At 43.5% G+C, this 22,096-nt stretch overlaps 1 protein-coding gene across 4 annotated transcripts in view; it reads left to right on the top strand.

Moving 5' to 3' along the window:
• Akap6 (A-kinase anchoring protein 6) overlaps positions 1-20,236 on the top strand; it is a 399,217-nt gene extending 378,981 nt beyond the window's left edge. For 3 of the 4 annotated variants that reach the window (XM_041658789.1, XM_041658788.1, XM_041658791.1), the window contains exons 14-15: positions 6,812-10,223; positions 15,564-20,236. In XM_041658789.1, coding sequence (XP_041514723.1) covers positions 6,812-10,183 — 3,372 coding nt within the window. In that variant the 3' untranslated portion in view covers positions 10,184-10,223; positions 15,564-20,236. The other variant, XM_041658790.1, reaches the window with a different exon arrangement.
• Positions 20,237-22,096: the final 1,860 nt, after the last annotated feature.

Below are 22,096 nucleotides of genomic sequence, written 5' to 3'. Positions count from 1 at the left end.
CTACTCCTCAACCAACGCCACCAACTAGGAAGCAAGTGTTCAAATACAAGCACCTATAGAGAGTGTTTCTCACGCAAATGGCAAGAGTAGGAAATATGTTCATCTCAACACATTCCAGTGGGATTTGTGAAACAGCTGGGTTTTTGTCTGTTTTGAGCTTCTGATAAGATTCGGTATTGAAAAAGAGCATTCACAAGAACAATGCTTTTTGGTCATTAGTGTGAGAGGCTTTGAAAGCAGTTTCTGAAGCGTTTTTAAACAAGTTACCTGAACATTATTGTCAATCGATAGTGAGAAGGGTTGGGTTGCTCTCCCTGGTCAGCTATAATAGAATGCCACAGACAACAGACCCAACTTTTCAAGAAAAGATGCTGTTCAATAAATAGAAAGCTCTTAAACTACAGAATGGGCAGGCGTCTTTCTCGTTTGCTTTTCTCCTGTGGAAGGGACCCGGTTAGAGCATGCAAAATGAAGGCATCACTGTGTTTACAGCGTGAATGAAGTAAGGCACCTAATCCGTATTTAACTAACCCATGTGTGCCTGCTAACCAGCTGTGGTAATGTAGACCTAGTTAGTTATTTAACATTGAGCCATATCATCATCCTCATCTCACTGTAGCAGAGGGAAGATATGATGAGACCTGCCAATCATTGTCCCCCACAAGTCGGCCCATAGGCATTCACATGGATGCCCGCAACAGTCTGTGGAGTAGGCACAGCATGCTGATAGATGAATGTTATAACTGTTTTTATAGACACTAGATGATTTATAGAAGATCACAGCTAATGCATTTGTGTGTGTGTGGGGGGGGGTTCAAGCCCACGTCTATGTGAGTTTCTACCCCAAATTTCATTCAGCTGGTAATTGGTCAACAGCTTTCTTTTTGTCTTATTTTCTATATTTTCTTGTTCGCTTGGAATCTGTTATTCTCCACTCAATAAGAGACAGAGTAATGCAAACTGAGAATTATTTTACAATTATCGCTCTGCCTTGTGGGTGTTTTTTTTAATTTCATTTCTACCTACATTTAATCTAAAAAGTAGCTAAATTTCTAATGTGTTTTTGGTTAAAGTTGGTGGTTAAGAAAAATGCTGTACAAATAAATATACTTATTACATTTTGCTATTTCTCCTGGTTCAAATTTATTTTTCCAGCCATATCCCTGTATTCTCTCCCTTCTCTCCTGTACGTTATCCCCCCAGTGTCCACATCATCTCTTGCACACTCATGTGTATACCTTCTGGTGGCCCTCATGGGCCATGTTCTCAGTGCTTGTTGTTCAGCTGGTGGGCCTGCTTATGAGGAGGGGCTGTGGAGCATTTAGCAAGTATGGCCTAGTTGAAGTATGGCCTATGTCGCTAGGCACTGAGCATTTGGCCCCTTGGTTCCTGCCTTGTTCTTGTTTCTGGTTTGCTGTGATGTGTACCACCTCTGTCATGCATCCTTGCTGCATGCATCCTTGCTGTATGCAGTCCCACTCTCAGCATTCCTCCGTTGTCTGCAGCTCTGTGAGAAGAGCTGAGCTTGGTGATTTTCTTCTATCCATGTTAGCGTGTCTGTTGACGGTGAACCTGTTCAGGTAATGTTTCAGTGGCCATGGTGGGGAGGCTTCATGGGTGCAGACTTGCTGACATTTCTAGGAGACACATTCTCACAGTGAACTTCCTGTCCCTCTGCCTCATGGAATCTTCCCTAGGCCCCTTCCCAACTGACCCCTGAGCCGAAGGTTCAGTAGCTGTATCAGGTGTCACTCGGCACTGGGTACAGAACTCTGAATTTTGATTGGTTGTGATTTCCTGTGACGGTCTCTGCCGGTTGCAAAGAGAAATTTCCTTGATGAGGGCTCTTTGAAAAGACACTAAAGAAACCCAGAGTCAGGCGCATCGGATCTTTACCAGGTGGCTGTTTTGTTGTCGTTGTTGTTTGTTTGCTTGTTTGTTCATTTTTCTCATTTCCATCCTTTAGGTAATAATGCGTTCTCATTTCTTATAAACACACTTAAAATTTTAAACCCATAAACATGAAATTTTTTTTAAAAAAAAATCTTAGAAGAGCTGTTCTGTAAGACCTAACACAATTAAAGCCGTGTGATTCAGAGGGCATTGATACAGATGGGTATGCAAATAACCTTATTTAGAGAATAAAAGTAATAACATAAACTAGCATCACTTAATTCCATTTGTGGGGCTGGAGAGAAGGCTCAGAGGTTAAGAGCATTGTCTGCTCTTCCAAAGGTCCTGAGTTCAATTCCCAGCAACCATATGGTAGTTCACAACCATCTGTAATGGGGTCTTGTGCCCTCTTCTGGCCTGCAGGCATACACACAGACAGAATATTGTATACATAATAAATAAGTAAATATTTTTTTAAAAATTAATTCCATTTGTTTTTTTTGAAAAGATATGTAAAAATATCAGTGTGTGTGCATGCATGCACGTGTGTGTGTGTGCACGTTCATATGTGCAAGCACTTACAATTATTTATATAGCACCCTGATTTAGGACAAAATTCTTTTGTCATGAAACTGTCACGTCATCCTGACAGTGAAACAGATCTTCCAGGTAATTCTTTCCTAAACACGGAGTCCTGAAAGAACATACAAAGCAGCGTTCAAGAGCTGCAGTGAGCGGTGACGTCTCACTGTCAAACGTTAACCTAGTCCCCATCCTCCTCCCAAAGAAAGAATGGTTCCTGCCACCCAGCGTAAGCCCCCTGCAGTGCCCTGCTCTACCTCTTCCAAGTAGTGTGGGTCACACATTAACTGGGTCCACACAGAGGAAGTGTGGTGACTGTCACGGTAGCAAGTGTAAGCCGTGGATTCACAGTCTGCCTTCTCACCTACGGCAGTGGTCCCCTTCCCTTGACAAACCTAAAAGAGGCACCTTGTGTGTTTCCTGGGCTCTACAAGGGAGCCCCTCTGTGTTGTTGCAGAGGCCAATAAGCCTCTGGCCCTGAAGGACAACCCCCACCCCCACCCCAGTACTCACCCTCCTTGCCCTCCCTAAAACCCAACTGAAGAGACCTCTAAAGGAAAGAGCTGTCCTTGAATGAATTTGTATCAGTTGTTTCCACAGTCACAGGCTTCCCATTGGTTCCTCATTTACTGTCTGCCATTCATTCGCCTTTCTTCACAAGCTCTTAGATTTCGGTGTGAATCTATTCAGACTTATCAGTTTATCAAGTATGGGAGCATGTGCATCTTTTTCAAAACAGCTCTACATCATTTCTTTACAAATTGCAACAATAAAAACAAGTCAAACACTTAGTTTGAGAATTATTGTCTATGTTGAACTGTCACCAAGATGAGTTGTGCCTATGTGTATTGCCTTACTCCCCTCCCACCACCCCCAACAGTTGCACAAAAAGCATAAACATCCTTGTGTCTTTCTTCTTGAACATTTTTATTTCCTTCTTACCTTAGGGGTGTGTTTTATGGTTTAGGCTAAATCCCAACGAAATTGAGATTTGTATTTAAAATACTACAGAGTTTAATACAAAACCAGAAGGTGTTACTGGGATTGAGGTCCAGGCTGCCCTCCTCCTGAAGGCTAATATAGAGTCCAGAGTTTGTGTGGAAGAAACTGGCTTATACATAGTTGGCCATGAAAAAGATGTGGGACTTAGCTCCTCAATGCTCTATGTACAAGGTTTTGGGGATTCAGGGAGCTTGTCTAGAGAGGGAAAGGAAAAGGCCAAGGAAGGCATAGGCTGAGAGGGGGTCTTTGTCATTGATGGTATGTCTTTTCCTTCTTTAGAACCTTCCAATGGAAGTTCGTGGAACCAAAGCATAGGTAGCGGGCAGCACTACAATGATCCTGCGATACTCTGGGTCCTGGGAACCTAAGGGAAGGTTTATCAATTAATATCATGGCCATCTGGGTGAAACATTTCCTTAGAATACAAATGCCGGGCAAGAGGGAGGAGCTTTCAACCTTCCAGAAGGGTGAAGGACAGAGAAGGAAAGGGGAGAGGAAGTGAAAGCCCTTTTGCCAAGGTCAACTAACCAGGAAATGGGTGAGGTTGAGTGAGGACTTCTTTAATAGGGAAGGTGCTGAATTATTAAGCGAGTGATTTCCTAGCAGATCCAGTCAGCTACTCCCTAGAAGTACCACACAGAGAAATTTAAGGAAATTTGAAATGAAAAAGAGGTAAGGCAAAAAAATCACAAACCAAGTTTAATCCTTTCATCCCAGTGGCTTTAGATCCGCTCCTTCAGGTACTGCAGAGTTCTGTCCTTTCACGGGCTTGAATCTGTAAAGCCATAACGCCGCATCGGCCCATGACTGCGTCCCGAGACAGGGTGAGCGGCAAGCATCACTTAGGTGTGGCTCCTGGCACAAGATGGCACAATTCTTGCCTCTCCGGTTGAGACCCCGTTGGAAAAGCCTCCGCTGTCACACATCCAAGTTGAGCAGACATAACAAAGAGTTCCTCCAAAAGATTAATTATTTATCAGCACCGTCGTCAGTACTGTGTCGGGCAAGATAGTGTTGGAAATTAATATACTATTTGAGTAGACTGATTGATGGCCCCTACAGCGGAAGAGTTTAACATTCACTACCTATACCGACTGGTCATTAGTCCTTCCCTTTATCAGTAAGCAAAGAATAAACAGAAATTGTAATAAAAATTCATCACAGTGAGTGGGTATCTAAGTGGCTGTTATAACTGCCCGTGTACTAGATTAACTGCTAGAACACGGGCAGCAGGAAAGATCTCTGTTAGAAAAGATTTAAACAGCCTCTAATTGATGTTTGCCTTATACCCGGACTCTGTTCAACTAAACCGGGCTGTACAGAGAATCTCTTGCATATCCAGGATAATAAAGCACTAATGGCTATTGTGCACTTACTGTGTTTGGGAGGCGTCCTCTGGCTATCGGCTGTAGGAAGGACGGGGCTTTGAGGATGTGTTCGAATGTGCTCCAGGTGAGCTTGTCTTCCCGCCTCTGAAGAATGGAAGCACCGCGGCGGCCGAGATAACCTGACTTGTGATGAGAAAACGCTGGCTTGTTAAAGGAATCGCCCCCTCCTTACCGATCAGATCACGAATTGTTTTTAAGAGCAAATTAGAAGCCCTGGTGAGAAGGAGATAGCCAAGGAGGAGGCAAGGAGCTTGTGAGCAATTCTGCACGTGGTAGGAATTAGTTGCCAAATATGGGTTGCTTCCTTGGGGACTTAGAATTGTTCGCATTTCATCCAAAGAATGATTTTGAAAGATCCAAAGAGCAATGTCTATTTTATATGTGATGGTATTGATGCCTCAAAAGCTTAACTAGCAGGGAATAAAGCTGGTGAGCAGAGTCGGGCCATTAACTAGTCTGCTAGTTCTCGAGTCATATCCAGGCATCTGCCTCCTCGGCTTAAGTGCACGTGGAACTGAGGATGCTCTTTACGGTTCAATGGTAGGAGTGGCCATCAGGGCCCACGGTGCCTATGTCACCTTCCTTGGCTCTACAATGTGACCAGATTCTGGATGACAAGTGGGGATGCTGTGGGAGCCCATTTAATGGCTACATCTCAGGATTTACATAAATAGCCATAAAACGTCCCAGAGAATATTGAGTTCTCATAAAGGGAGGCAGAGAACAGCTACGAGGGCATCTGGGCCACGGTATCCCTGGGGGTCAGGAACATCTTTAGATAGTTAGCATGTGGGACTGGAAGAGTCTTCTCGTCAAGAACATAGGCAGGATCAATAGTGATGGCTAACAAAAGTCAAAGAGAAATCTCTCTCACAAAGAGAGAATGAAGAAGAAAGGGATTGAGGAAGCAATGGCTAAGAAATTGCCCTGGAATCGTCAGGAAGATGCCAGTGTTGCTCATCTTGGATCTAATGTGTGGCAGAGATGAGTTCTCATGGCAGAACCCAGGAAATAAAGAAAAAGAAAGGTGTGTACTCTGATCTAGGTTCTCAGGTAAATGGGAATTTAAGTGGAGAACCCAGAAATCGAGGCAAGAAGGTTGCAATGCATAACTACAGGCCATATTCAATGACAGAGTCAGGAAGTAAACAAAATGAGAATAAATGTACTCTAAGGAACTTCATGGACTCTTTAACCTTCATATACTAGATAGTTTTTAATGCTTTTTGTTGCTTTTGAATAACACTACTAAAATATCTAACAAATAATCTCAGGGATGTTGGATTTCTTTGGGTTCATAGTTTCCAAGGAACACATTCATGGTCACTTGACCCCATGTCCTTGGGCATGTGCAGAGGATTGTTATTTGCTCTGATGTGAAGAAGTAGCAGAGAAAGGAGCAGGACAAGATCTTCCCAAAGACCCACTTCAAGTGACACATTTCTTCCAGTTAAACCTTTCCCACAAAGCTCTCCAGAAGCTCCCAAAATTGTGTCATCAAGTGGGGGCCACGCTTTCAAAACATGAGCCCATGCGACAGATTTTATATTCAATCCACAATGACCAACCCAAACCAAGATTTAAAATATAGTACAATCAACAGGAAATGGCGAAGTCCGTGAAGGATCATGTGATAGTTGTATCTTACATGTGAATGTGCATTAACGCCTCAGTGACAATCGTTGTTGCTGGAAGAGCTGTCCCCACAGTGTCTGGATAGTATTCCAAGGAGAGGCAGAGTTACTGATGCTGCCACCCCCAACTTCTGCTTCAATTTTATTTTCTAATTTTCAAGAGCTTTATAATAGATAAAAGTTCTCCACTATGTTCTCTAATCTCTTTCTCCTCTCTCTCTCTCTCTCTCTCTCTCTCTCTCTCTCTCTCTTTCCCTCCTCTCTCTCTCTCTCTCTCTCTCTCTCTCTCTCTCTCCCCTCCCTTCTACACAGGAGTCTTTGAACGTGATAGACCCTGGATTGATGGACCTGAATGGCATGAGTGAAGATGCCCTAGAGTGGGACGAGACAGATATAAGTAACAAGCTAATTAGTTTGCACGAAGAATCAAACGACCTTGGTCAAGACCCTGAGCCCCTCATACCCTCAGTGAATCTTGAAGAGACATGCCACCAGGACCCTGGGTATGAGGAGGAGGCAGGTGACTGTGGGTCCCAGTATACCTCAAACATCACCGCACCCTCCAGCCCACACGTTTACCAAGTGTACAGTCTCCACAACGTTGAACTCCACAAGGACAGCCACACTCCGTTTCTGAAAAGCAGCCCAAAGCTTACAGGCCCGGCCCAGCCTGGTGTTTTAACTAAGAGCCTCAGTACGGATTCTTCATTTTCCTCTACAAAGTCGTTGCCAGATCTTTTAGGGGGCACCAGTTTGGTGAGGCCTTGCCCATGTCACAGTGGAGACGTGAGCCAGAATTCGGGCAGCGAGAGTGGAATTGTCAGCGAAGGAGACAATGAGATGCTTACCAACTCTGAAATGTGTGTGTTCGGGATGGTGGATGGGTCCCCAAGTAACCCTGAAACCGAACATCTGGACCCACAAATGGGAGATGCAGTCAACGTGTTAAAGCAAAAATTTAAAGATGGGGACGAATGCATTAAGCTTCCAAATATCTCTCAGTCCTCCGTCTCACCAGCGGGTTGTGTAAATGGAAAAGCTGGAGATTTAAATAGCGGTACCAAACACACCACCGATTGTTTAGGAGAAGAATTACAAGGAAAACATGACGTGTTTACATTTTATGATTACTCATACCTCCAAGGCTCAAAACTCAAATTACCAATGATAATGAAACAGTCACAGAGTGAGAAGGCACATGTGGAGGATCCCCTTCTCTGTGGTTTTTATTTTGATAAAAAATCCTGCAGATCTAAACATCAGGCTCCGGAGTTACAACCAGATGCGCCTCCCCATGAGCGGATTTTGGCAAGCGCGCCCCATGAAATGGGTCGCAGCTCCTATAAAAGCGGCGACAAAGAGAAGACACTGGCGGGCATTCCAAATGCCAGGCAGCTCTCCCTCGTCTCCCGTAGCTCATCTGTAGAGTCCCTTTCTCCGGAGGGTGACTTGTTTGGGTTAGGTGTCTTTAAAAATGGCAGCGACAGCCTCCAGCGGAGCTCCTCTTTAGAGAGCTGGTGGACATCCTATAAGAGCAACGAAGATCTTTTCAGCTGTCACAGTTCCGGGGACATTAGCGTGAGCAGTGGCTCAGTCGGTGAGCTGAGCAAGAGGACATTAGACCTCCTGAATCGCCTGGAGAACATCCAGAGCCCCTCGGAGCAAAAGATAAAGCGAAGTGTCTCTGATATCACCCTCCAGAGCAGCTCCCAAAGGATGTCTTTCACGGGCCAGATGTCACTGGATGTCACCTCGTCTATCAATGAGGACTCGGCAGCATCTCTGACAGAACTGAGTAGTAGCGAGGAGCTCTCGCTTTGCTCGGAGGATATCGTATTACACAAAAACAAGGTCCCAGAGTCCAACGTGTCATTCAGGAAGCGCCTGAATCGCTCGGTGGCTGATGAGAGTGACGTCAACGTTAGCATGATTGTTAATGTCTCTTGCACCTCTGCTTGCACCGACGACGAAGATGACAGTGACCTCCTCTCAAGCTCCACGCTCACCTTGACTGAAGAAGAGCTGTGCCTCAAAGACGAGGACGATGACTCCAGTATTGCAACGGACGATGAAATTTATGAAGAAAGCCACCTGATGTCTGGGCTGGACTACATAAAGAAAGAATTGCAGACTTGGGTAAGACCAAAGTTTTCCTTGGCAAGAGAAAAGAAACGGTGTGGTGCCCCCGATGAAATAAAGGGCGATAAAGATGGGGGCCGCAGTGAGAAGGTCAACCCCTCAGACACCCTGAACATCCAGGCCCTTCTGAACGGCTCCATAAAATGTCTCTCTGAAAACAATGGAAATGGAAGGAATTCACTCAGAACTCATGACTTAGGAACAGAAGGTGAAAACAAGAAAAATATTTACGAAGTTAGTAAAGATCCCCACATGGCTGACATGGAAAATGGCAATATTGAAAGTGCTCCAGAGAGACAGAAGGAGAAGCAGAACGGAACTTCAGAGGCATCAGAGAACCTTGGTTTAGATGTGAAACAGAGTTCTGACTCTGAGCACAGTGAGTGTAGAGCATCAGTGGACAGTTCAGAGGATTCAAATGTTGCTGGAAAGGAATTCGGACCCCCAAGTGAGAGGCATCTTCCACAGACAGGCCCAAATCTCCACCATTGTGAAAATGAAAGTGCCCCCTGCGTGCCCGATGAGAGCCCTTGCCCAGAATTGCTGTCAGGAACCAGAGTTGGAAGCAGACAGGACAGTGATGGACTGAAAGCTTTGTCTAATGATGCACCAAGTGGGGCTGGAAAATCTGCTGGTTGCTGCCTACTAGGACAAAATGAGACAGAGGAAAGTGCTTCTATCAGCAACAGCACTTCCTGTTGCAACTGCCAGCCAGATGTTTCCCATGAAAAAGATGCTGAAGATTGTTCAGTGCACGACTTTGTGAAGGAAATCATTGACATGGCGTCCACAGCCCTAAAAAGTAAATCTCAACCTGAGAGTGAGGTGGCGGCCCCCACTTCACTCACTCAAATTAAGGAGAAAGTGCTGGAACATTCCCATCGGCCCATGCCCCTGAGGAAGGGAGACTTCTACTCCTACTTATCCCTTTCATCCCATGACAGTGACTGTGGGGAGGTCACCAATTACATAGACGAGAAGAGCAGCACTCCATTGCCACCGGATGCTGTGGACTTTAGCCTCGATGACAAGGAAGACATTGAATGCTTCTTTGAAGCGTGTGTTGAGGATGATCTTGATGAGAAAGCCTGTTTCTCTAGTCCCCTTCCAGATGAACCGGCAGCTCCCCAGGAAGCTGCTATGCCAATACAAGTGACAGCCAGCTCTCCTGTGTTCAGTGATGTTGCTTTCCCAGTCAACGAGACAGACACGGTGGCTCTTTCAGGACCTTCCCCTCAGAAAGGAGGTGACAATGGAAAGGAAGTGGATGATGCATCCCAAACACCCCAGGGCTGTGCAAAAAGCTCAGCGCTTACCACTCCTTCAGGACAGCCCAGTAAAGATGGAGGTGCAAGGAACCAAGGTGAATCAGGAATGCCAGAAGGCAATAATGCTACTTCAGCCAAATCAAAAATTCAAGCTCTCCCATTGAATGCAAAACAGCCAAAAGTCAAGACCAAGCTGTATCCCAGCCCGCAAACTTTAACCTGTAAAGAAAAGCTTGTAAACTTTCACGAAGATCGACATAGAAACATGCATAGGTAGAATGTAATGCCCCCAAGCATGGAAATCATCTCATTGAAAGGTATGTACGAGTACATGTGCATGCACGCACGTGTGTGTGTGTGTGTTTGTGTGTGTGTGTGTGAGTGTGTGTGTGTGTGAGTGTGTGTGTGTGAGTGTGTGTGAGTGTGTGTGAGTGTGTGTGTGAGTGTGTGTGTGAGTGTGTGTGTGTGAGTGTGTGTGAGAGTGTGTGTGTGAGTGTGTGTGTGTGAGTGTGTGTGTGAGTGTGTGTGTGTGTGTGTGTGAAAGAGAGAGAGAGAGAGAGAGAGAGGTGGGAGTGTGTGTGTGTGTGAGTGTGTGAGTGTGTGTGTGAGTGTGTGAGTATGTGTGAGTGTGTGAGTTTGTGTGTGAGTGTGTGAGTGTATGAGTGTGTGTGTGAGTGTGTGAGTTTGTGTGTGAGTGTGTGTGGGGGGGGGTGTGTGAGTGTGTGTGTGTGTGTGTGTGTGAGTGTGTGTGTGTGTGTGAGTGTGTGAGTGTGTGAGTGTATGAGTGTGTGTGTGTGTGAGTTTGCATTAATAGAGCCATTAGAGAACACTGACTAGTCACGACACATACATATCTGAATAGGACATTTAAGTAGAAACGCTTACAACCGTGAAAGTAACTGTGAAAAGCATAAGAGGAAAACTGGTGAAAATTTGACTTTTTAAATGACATTATATTTGTTTTATCATTTTGTCAAGAGCAATACAATATCTGAGGAAACAGCTGATCAGTTTAGGGCTTCAAACTCTTCAACTGGCCGAGAAAACTACTCTCCAAGCCACAGTCATCCCTGACAGTTCTAAGGTCAGAATGCACGCTCCGTAGCTGCTCTCCTCCCTGGAGCTCCCACTCCGTACTCCTGCTCATGAGCAAGGACTGGGGGAAGGCTGTATCTCCAGAGTTGAGCTTTACCCACATAACCGCTGGCACCCTCATTTCCCCCAGAAGGGGCTATGCTGTCTCAGCTCCTAATCATAGCCATGCCTGAGAATTCCAGCAGGAGGGGAAGGCTGGTTTCAAAGAAGATCCCCTGACTTCCATGCACGCAGACTGAGAACCAGCGCAGAACACAAGGGCTGGGAGAATATGTGACAACTTAATGGCGTTTTGATAAAAACAGAATTTTTGAATTTTGCCTGAAGGTGACAGGCTGATTGCCATCATTTTTTTTTGAGAAAGTCATTCTACTTTTCATATTTAATAAGACAGCTATTGATTGATAATTCCGGGATGGTGAGATGGCTCTAAAAGTGACACAAGGATTCTGTTATTTCCATTTCTAAACCCCAAATGATGAATGTACTTCCTCGATCAAGTTTAAAGAGGAATTTAGCTTTCAAATATGAGAGTTGTATTTCGCCAAAGGGTGAGGTGCATAGTGCCACCTCCACCCCCACTGCAGAAACCTAATGCGTAACCTACACTCGTGCTATAGGAAATGAATTACAGAAGCAATCTACCCTAATTTGTTAACTTATTCAAATAACAGTTATTATACTTAACTATGCTAAAGATTATCTTTTTTGTGGCAGATTGTTTATTTTTTGATGAGCCTAATTACTGATTTTCTAAAAGTAATTTACATTTATTACAAATACATCTTTTAAAATGTGACAGATAAATGTTGTTCCCATAATGTATTATGAAAAAAGTTACTATTTAAAAACACATTATTTAATTTGAAAGATGAATGGCAAACATCATTATTTTTTTTTCCTGCAACACCTGTGCCCTAAGCTCATTAAAATGTGTGATTCTGTGTAGAGCTGCTAGAAAGGGGAGCGAGGGGGGCAACCTATACCATATATGTACCCTAAAAATAAACTCAATATGCAAAGCTGAAGACAGCCACCCTACTTACTAATGGCACTTCACTAATTTTCTATTTCAGACCCTATTTACAATTGGCTGCGAGGGAGAACAAAAGTAGGAGAGAGAGAAATGTGTTCTCTGTGAGTGGTGCCCACCCTATCATCAAATTCTCCATCAGTACGCAGTAACACTGACCATTAAGGGAAAGTAACTGGGGTTCCATAAGCTGCTTCAGAGCGAGTTCTGTTAGAACTGATTGGATGCAGGCTCTGCCCGCCTCCACAGAAGGCACGGAGAGCTTGGCTGATTTTGTTTTCTGAAAAAGGAAACAACAGCACCCTGAGCATGCCAGCCTGTGACTGTGACCCGAATCACCGGGCCTACCCAGATGCGGAGCAGAGAGAGACCAGGCCTTGGAGAAGCCTTCTGGAATGTATTCTCCCTGTTTGCTCCTCCGGGAGTCTCTTCGCTCCCTCACGTGGAGAAATGGAATTGAAATGAAATGTAAATGATGAGCGATTCCATTTTTTGACTTGAGGGAAGTGAAGGTGCTGATGGATCTGTGTAATTGTCACATTTTACAAGCACAGACAGTGTAAAACTATCAGCAGCTTGCCTGCCCGGCAGCAGGGTTCTCTTGCACCCCACACCGGGCTCTACTGTGGGTGAAGGGAGAAGCAGCCAGATTTTACTTCTGCAGAACTGACATCGCCCCCAAGTGACTTGTTACCTACCTAGAGCTGTGTCAGCAGCCATATGTGGCCCCTATTATCCACTTTCAAGGATGTGTGTGCACGTGTGTGTGTGAGTGCATGCATGCGTGTATATACATGTGTGTGTGTGTGTGTGTGTGTGTGTGTGTGTGTGTTGCGCGCGTGCACTGTGGCGTCCTGTAACTACACACCCTGGAGCCTGGCTTTGGAGCTAGTTATAAGCATTGGGTGAAAACTTTCACATATAGCGGAAACACAGTCACCAGAGAAGTTACCTAGTCCGAAAATGCTGCTAAGCTTTTGGCACTTGATGTCAAGAAGCGTAGGAAAGGGCCTGGTAAAGACGACACATCACATCGGAATGAGCTTGTTTGTAATTGTTCTTCTTACTACAAGGTCCAAAGCAGTGAAGGCTCTTCTCTTTAACAGCCATTCGAGGACCCTTAGACAAGACCATCCTTGCATCAGGACAGCACAATTCACCAAAGTCAGTTTGCTGGAGCTCTTTGCCCAGAAATAAATTCTCAGATGACGAAGTGATTATAATTCCACTCGAAAGTGTTCGTGACGTAGAATCACGCATAGAGTCTGCAACCGGAGCAAATTCTCTGCGAAGAGTTTTGAAAATTATTTTGTTTACTATGTTCAAAGTACAAACCTCTGAACCCTTGTGAGGAGCATTAGTGGGGCCCAACAGTGAGTGCGTTTGCACTTCTTCCCAGGCAACCGCTGGGCTTTTCACTGGTTCCATTTGTGTGTGGCATTTCTGTAAAAATAGAGAGGTCAGTTAGAGCAAGTCACATCAAAGGCGAGGTGACTGGAGAGATGCAGCTCTTTCTGCTAATTCGGAGGAAGCACACAGTGTATGTCTGGAACGCCTCCTAGGACCTGCCTAAGAGAGGTACTCTGCGCTAATCTTTTTGCTGTATTCTGACAGTTATTTCTTCATAATCCTCATCATAAGCCTGTGATCTTTGATGAACGGTTTAACCCTAAGATTCAGGCAGGCTAAATCCTGCTGCGTAAGAAGTTAACTCCTCATGTGCAGCCAGGGTGTACTTTGATGTCTTCTCCTTCAGGTTTTGTGATGGCTTGATGTGTACACGGTGTGTGTGTGTGTGTGTGTGTGTGTGTGTGTGTGTGTTCTTAATTACTTTCTTTGGTCTTAGTTTCATTGTCTTGCCTGCTTTATCTGTCTGCAAGTGTGGCGGTGGCCGGAGTTTCAGGTTTTGGATGACTGTTAATTGGATGCGCATTCAGGTTTGCACATGTGCAGTTTAAAGTTCTTGTCTGCTTTCATAAACCGAGAACGTGGTAGAAACAAACCCTTCTCACACGATGCCTCAGCCTCCTACTGAACTGGCGCTGGTTAGGCCTGGCCAAGCAGCTTTAGGGAACTCCATTGGGGGCATGTATATTATTCTTTCACTAGACACCATGCGTATAGTTTTGTAAAATTTACCTTTAAATCGCCTTAATAAACCGAGGCTCTTCTGGATGAGATTTGAATTATCTGGCACATCTGAATAACTTACCATGCTAAATAAAAATGATTTTATTAAGTAAAGTCAGTCTCTCTCTCTCTCACACACACGGGGGGGCGGGGGGAGAGGAAGAGAGAGAGAGAGAGAGAGAGAGAGAGAGAGAGAGAGGAGATATTTGGGCTTGAGCCCATTTGGCCTGCCTATTCCCAAGTGTGCCAAGTTGAAAGAATTGATCACCCACAGGGAATTCAATTGCCAGCTCTTTATTGAGACAGGATTTGCTCCACCCGAGGATTCCCTGCTCAGTGGCAGCTTTTGATGAGTCACCTCCTCAGCATTTGAGCAATGCTGCTCTGTGCGTTCTTGAATTACTGCATTATTTTACTGTACCAAATTTTGTTCCATCTGCCTCCATCTGTCTCCCCATTCCTGCTAACTTCCCCTAGCTTCCCAACTCCTGTTTGGCTGGAGCGGAACAACAGTTGGAAAACTCTTTCTGACTCCTGCACAAAGTTGTAAGTTTATAGAAAGACATAGAAAAACACAAAAGAATACTTGCTTCTAAGAGGTCAGGACAAAACCTAATAGAGCTCTGCAGAATGTAGATGAAAGCCAGGCAGGCAGGGCCCTGCTTTGAGCGCTAGTCTGAGAACCTAAAGTAATTGTATCCTGGAATTTCGATGTTGTTCCGATTTGACCAGGTGCTATAGTCATTTAGAAATAAGGAGGACAGAATGAGCCTGGGACGAATTCATAGCAATCATCACACATAAAAAGAGAATTGAATCAGTTTAGTTTTCTCATTGTTTCCTGTGCCTAAAAATGAACCACAGTCATGTTTGAGCTGTAAATTCTAATTATACCCAATTATAGGTGAGGCGCTAAGGCATTTAAGACTGTCGCAACTTCGCTTCATCACTGCACAATAGAATTGTTCAACATCACACACAAATTACTGAAGGGCGTGCTAACCCGAGAGCCAGCCATGCAGTCTGCGAACTGTTGTTCGTGCATCATCACGTCCCTTGGTATTAATTGCCTGACCTTCTCATACAGATGTGGAACCATCTTAATAAAAGTGAGATCACCCACAGAAGAATGAATGATGACCCAGAGAAAAGATTATATACTTGATTTTTGTTATTTATTGGAACCATATAAATATATTAAAGTATCTGTACATCTTGCTGAACTGAAAATGTAGGGTTTTTTGTATGTGGTTCGAGCCTTGAGCTAGTGAGCTAGTCATGTCTCTGATTTCAGATCGTTAGCAACTGGTCCCCCACTGGCAGCTTCCTGAAAGGGCTTCATTCTGCAAATGACAGAGATATTTCTGCAACCTATTCCTGTCGCCTTTTTGTTTCCTAGAGCGAGCCTGGCTGCCGCTCAGGGCTGGCCTGATCCACCCTGGGCTGGTCTTGGCTTCCGTCCTGCTGTCACTGACACCTGTCACATTGACTTTCTGAAGATGACCCACCTTTCCTCTGAATGGTCTGTCCATGTGGGCTCTGTGATCTGGATGTGTGCATCGCTTCTCTTTAGCTCACCTCTCATGTCTACACAGCTGCTTGCTCTGCTATGGATTCCCGTCCCAAGCTACCTCTGCCAACCCTCTCTCTCCAGCGAGACCTCTGTTTACCACCGCCTCTCCTGCTTCCCCTTTCAAGCTCTGCAGTTCACCACATTGGTGGTCCATTAAACCCACTGTCTGGAATGGCACCCCTCCCCGCCAGTGCTTGACCAATTTGATGTTTTGCTCTGAAAAATTCCATGGTATTATTTTTTTGTTTATTGAAAGAGATTTACCTAAAAAGCCAGCCCTTGATTTGGTTGTGGTATAGAGGAGACATATTGGTCCTTGTTACAAAATTAAATGACATTTAAAGCATCATTTTAATTATTTCTTTTTAATATTGTTCTATGCAGCACTTCACGAAACAACTCTGATGGTGTTGTATATTGTAAATTGGTACATCCTACTGTTGTTTTTTTTGTCTGTTTGTTTGTTTTCTATGCTTCTCGGGGTGGTAATGAGAAAAACGTTGTTTTACAAACTGTGTGCCTTGCTGTCTTTCTTATCCCATTCATGAAAAAGCTGCTTTCATGGTAATGGTATGTTGGTCTGAGAGGAGGAAATAGCAAGGTGAGGATTGTGAATAATTTCTGTACATATGTATAAGCTAGCACAAACACTGATATATGACAGTATAAAATGCTTTCATGTTTGTGATGTCCAGTGATGTGGAGAATGTAAGCCTTAAACCCATTCAAATGCATGGTAATTAAAATTGGCATAATAAAAACAGCGTATTGGGGGAAAGGAAAATTAATGATCTCTTCTACCTGTGTTCTTACCAAATTCTTGCATCTGTTTCTGAAGAAAAAAATAACATGTATCAGCTTCCAACATATCCATATGGCAGAAAAGGCTTAAGTTGCTTAAACTGCAGACTCGGCCTGAAGCCTTCATAACGTTCAGACTCTTTCTGTTTCACTGTAAGTGAACATCCTGAAACAGCAAGTGTTTAAAGGCCATTTCCCCTAAATCAAAAACCCTTTATACTAAATGCTTCTATTTCTACTTGTTAATGATTTCAAGTTGTCTTTGGAGATCTCTTACATGTCCTATTTAATTTAAATAATTATTTGAATGGTTTTGGTGGATGATAAAAAGTATAGAAAAATTGACTATTATTTTATCTAAACTATAGATTTCAGGTGTATTTATTTCATTAAGAAAATCAACAGAGAAATATTTCATTTGTTTTTTTTTTTGACTTGAGAAACTGCAGCTTTTTAATTTATAGTATCACTCCTACTAAAGTGCCTGACACACAGTAGGTATTCCACAGAATCTGCTGAATCAGAGTATTGAGTGGGGTAACATGGAATATATATATATAAAATCTTTATTTTGAGATTCCTGCATTAAAACATACGACTAGATAAAGATGTGCAAAGTGAAACCACTCACAGTATGTTATTAGATTTCAGAAAGAACACGACAGAAGTATGTAGCCACAGAAATGACAATCATTCATTCACCAGGACCACCCATTAGCGTCTTTGCTCGAGATTCAGGGAATGCAGCTAGAAACCATGAACTGCCTTTGGAGGCTCATCTTGGTTAGAGGCAAAATGGCCCACTACACAGACAACACACCATAGCGTCCTGCAGGGAGATGGCAAGAATAGGGAAAGAGTCATAAGAGAGAGACAGCAGCAAGGGACGGGGCAAAGAGAAAGGTTAGGAGAGAGTGGAGGGAGAGGCTAGGATACCGGCGGGGGATCACTCTGATGTAATATGAGGAAAGAACAAATGGAAAGGAATGAAAGTGTTCGTGGAGTTGTTAGAGCTTTGGTGTGCAGTGCAGTGTACGAGGTGGACTTGTCGTTTGTTTGGGGCTTTATTTTATCTTACGACTAGGACTTTAGTATCACCATCCCAGGACCACTTAAATAGCACTTGTCTGTAATTTCACAGGGCCTTAATACTTTTGTGTGGGTTTTGCCCCTTCCAAGCTTTCCTGCACATATTTTTTAATGCTCATTCTAGGTGCGTAGATATGTAGTGACTTCTTCCAAAGGAGTCTTAGGGAGACATCTTGTTTTAGTGTGAACAAGGATTGCAAGAGGAAATGTTAGTGTAAGTGTGTGGTAGGGAGCAGTGAGGAAAACCTAGCTAGACTCAAGGCAGTAATAAAGTTTGCAGGGATAGTAGCCTGAGATACAAGAAAGACGAAATCCAAGAGGCGTGGACATCTTTGGACATTTTTGGACCTCTTTTAGGCATTATTTTATATATTGAGACAACCTGAATTTCTTTTGGTCAGTAATTGATATCATCTGTGTTCATTGGGAAGCCATTCAAAGATTAATGGGCCAAGGTGTATTGTTTGCCTCTTACATAGTCATGAAGACTTGGGATTTGAAAGTATTTATTAATTATCTACTTAACATTAGCACCAATTTTTTTAGGTTGACTTTTGGACTTATTAATGCCTTTTCCAGTCAGAGGGGATGGAAGAAACTCAGCCTCACACCCGTGTTGACGCTACCTTCCAAGTTATCCTTGAAACCAGCCCATCTGGTTTGTATTAACTCAGACAACCCTATCTACACATGTCCCACGATAATGGTTTGCTGTTTGGTAAAGCAAAGTGTCCCTCCTCTGGGCATGTGTTTCTGTTAGAATGTGCTTTCGTGGGTTGCTAACGTCCACAGGGTGTCCCTCCCGGCCCCCCCTCTTAGTTTCGCTCATTGGTCCTATGTCTGCTGCAGAGCCAGCAGCCCACAGGACTCCTGTTCCCTCTGTCCCATGGTTGTCCTGCTGGTCTCTCCTAAGCACTGTTCCTCCAACCGCCCTTCATATGTCATGATTTCAGGTCCGTTTCAACCCGAACTGAATGTTAACAGACGGAACCCTTGAAGTCAAGGGACCGTCTCCATCATACATGTAGAGAAGCATCTTGACGTTTAAGTGCTAAGTTTTCTCTAAAATATATTCAAGATATATGTTTATTCTATTATTGTAAATTTCAATAAATAAACAAATAAACAAGTGAATAAAAGAAGAATCCATGACTTCCTTCAGTGGTCCGGTCCGGTGCCAGAGTCATCTTGAATCTTTTCCTTATGTTGGGATCCGAACCTGACATCTCCATGTAAAACAAATTTGCCCGTCCATTTATTCACTCACTTATTCTTTCTGGCACCCAAATATTCCTTGGGGGCCACTTGTGTGAGGCATTGTGTGACCTCGGGATACATAGGCAACTGAACATGTTGTGTGTCTCCAACCAATTTACAGGTTTCTCTCTGACCAGACTCTAGACCAGTTATGACGTTTCCTCAAATTAATTTTCCCCAGACCTACTTCCTTTGCCTCTTATCTAGTCTGTCTACATTTTCAAGGATCAGATGAGCATATGGTCTGGGTTGGACTGTGGGGAGGAGAGTGGGTTTTGTTTCAAAGGGGAAAAGTATTTTTTAGATTGTTTTTTGTTGTTGTTGGACAAATCTGCATACAAGAGGATCTAGGTCTACCACAGCCCAGTTTGGAATATTTTGTTGCCTGACTCAGTCAGCTCAGGTTTCAGACGTTCTGCAGTATTGAGAACAAAGCAGATGGAGGCAACAAACAGGCCACACTGAGCTCATTTATGAATGAAATTGAAATATGCTGGAGTTTTGCAGAGTAACTGACCTTCAAGTGTCGTAACTTTTACATTCAAAACAACTTGGACTGCCAAGTCTTACAGCTCCATTTCTTTTCATGTACACACGTCTTTCCAATTTCAGTTTGCTAATTTCAGATCTATGGAAGAGCCAAATGGTAGAGGGATAATGTCTGTATACTTAAAATTCAGATATATTTATTGTTAGTATTTTATATCTTTTCCCTCCATCTTCACACCACACATACAAACACACACAAACACGCACACAACCTTCTTGTATGATTGTGCCATTTGAAATTTATTTCTTGAGTACAACACTTCATTTGTAAAGTCTTGAGCTAATGTGACCAGGAACAAAGGTGTTTTCTTTAATATCACTTAATAATCCTTAGTAAAATTTCTCCAGTTTCAAGACATGCTCTTTTTCGGGGCCATTACCTACAGTCTAGTGCCCAAACAATGACCACATAGGCCTTTTAGCTCTGCATCTTATTGATCCTGAATAGTTTTTCTTGCTATAGCTCCCGTTTTTGGTCCTCACCGTCTTGACATTTCTAAAGAGCTCAGATCAGTTTTATAGAATGAGTCACAGCTTGGGTGAGGCCAGTTATCTCCTCTCTGTGAAGCTCAGGACAAACTGGCTTTTACAGCTGTGGCTTACGGGTGATGCTGGGTTCAAATCTCCGATGGAGTGGGAGAGGATCACTAACATTCCTGATTCACGTTTTCTTTTATTTTCTAAGACAGAGGTCAGCAAACTATGGCCCACGGGCCTAATTCAACCCAGTGATTGTTTATGTTGGACCCGGGAGAAAAGAATGCCTTTTATCTTTTATGTGGCTGAAAATAGAGTGTGTTGTGACATGTGAAAATTAAATGAAATTCAAAGTTTTGTGTCTGTGAATAAAGTTTTATTGTAACACAGCCACACATATTGGCTTACATATAGTCACTTTTGCACTTTAACTCCAGAGTTACTTAGACACAGCAGAAGCTTGGTGGTCAGGGTGCCCGGGATGTTTCCTGTGTGACCCTTTGCTAATAAACTCACCTTTCATGCTTTGGCTATGGAATTCTAAACTCTGGCACAGTTGTCTTAGAGGCAGATGGACTGCAGCTTGTAAAGCCAATGGGACATAGAACATGCAAGCTTTTCTTTCTAGATTTTATTATATTGTCAATTTCAGTCCCGTGCAGAGTGACTTACCCATTGACATCCTTAAGCCACAATATTCTATTATTTTTAAGGCAAAGGTCAGCCAACTATATACAGGCCAGGGACCAAATACATGCTTTCATTTGATTTGTAATTTTAGGAGAACAAAATATACTTTGTTTCATAAACTAAATGATTGTTCTGCATCAGTAATTTAAGAATTGGAATTTAGTTAACTATTAGTGATTGATCTGGAATTTAGTTAGTCATAGATTTGATATTTAGTGAAATCAAAACCACCAGAAAAAGTGGTACAACCTAAACTCAATGCACCAATAATAGAGATCTTTCTCTAAGTGGTTTTCTAAAGCAGTCTTAAGTCAGATCATTTCAGTCCTTTTTATTTTTTCATATTTTTCAGCCCAAACAAATAAAGACTCACACGCCATAACTTTCATTCCCTGGTCACAGATGGCAAGCTTGACGTGCCCAGAAAATAGGTGTTCAGCTGAGACCCTGCTGAGGTCGTGGTGGACACTCTCACTGTGTAGAAGAGTTCCATGAAGTCAGTCCTGGAGTTCTCTCCTGACTTGCTGCAGGCAGCATTGTCACATGCAAGCAACGCATGCAGATGCTTATTTACAAACAGCTACATGCTTCCCACACTGCGGCTGCATTTGCACTGGTTTGCACGTCCAAAGGAAAACGATCTAATATGTGTAGATGAGGTCCATGTCATAAGATTTCCTTAGCAAAGGCATTGCGGCTAACACCTTGAGATCATCGGCTCCCTTAAGGGCTCCCCCAAAAGCAGAAGGTATGCATTTTGTTAACCCTTGTGCTATGAAGTAAAGCAGGGCCTGCATAAGGCAACTCTCCTCAGGTTCTTTCCCAGGGACAGCATACACTCAAAACAGGGACGGCGTTCACACAGGCGAGGTTGTTCTAGTCCACTGACTGTCATAACAAAATACTTTATTTTCTGGGAAATTTGTAAACAAGGGAACTTATAGATAGACAATCTGGAAGTTAAGAAGCCCAAAATCAGGACAACAGAAGATTGAGCGTCTGGTGAGAACATGCTCACTGCTTCATTGATGGGCCTTTTTATTTCTTCCTCACAGGGAGGCGTAATTCACTATTGAGCTCCCTTTTCTAAGGGCAGTTACCGCATTCATAACTAAACGCCCTCCAAAGACTCATGTCTTAATACTGTTGTGCTGGAGATTAGTTTCGAACTTGAGAACTTAGGGATACAGACGATCGGAACACAGCGCAGGCATTTGCGGGCCTTTGGCAATGGTCAATAAATAGTTTCCATTGAGACTGCTCACTCTCCTCGAAATCCACTCAAGAAAGGTAACAGGACAGCTGACTGGAAAGATGTTGTTTTAAGGGTAGTTTAAAATTGTCTAATTTGTTCTTTCAAACTTATCCCTTAAGGTTTACATGCTGTTACTAATTAACAACCTTGTAGCATGGTATCTACCACACACTAAATTGGAGGTGTCCCCCAAACCAGGAAGGTTCCCAAAGCACAAGAGAATCAGCCCTATGCAAACCTT

The sequence above is a fragment of the Microtus oregoni genome, unplaced genomic scaffold, assembly GCF_018167655.1.
Source record: "Microtus oregoni isolate MIOR12 unplaced genomic scaffold, Mior012 000009F_ref0000495, whole genome shotgun sequence".
In the NCBI taxonomy this organism is placed as follows: domain Eukaryota; kingdom Metazoa; phylum Chordata; class Mammalia; order Rodentia; family Cricetidae; genus Microtus; species Microtus oregoni.
Note: the sequence above shows the minus strand (reverse complement) of the source record. Positions and strands in the feature narration are given on the sequence as shown.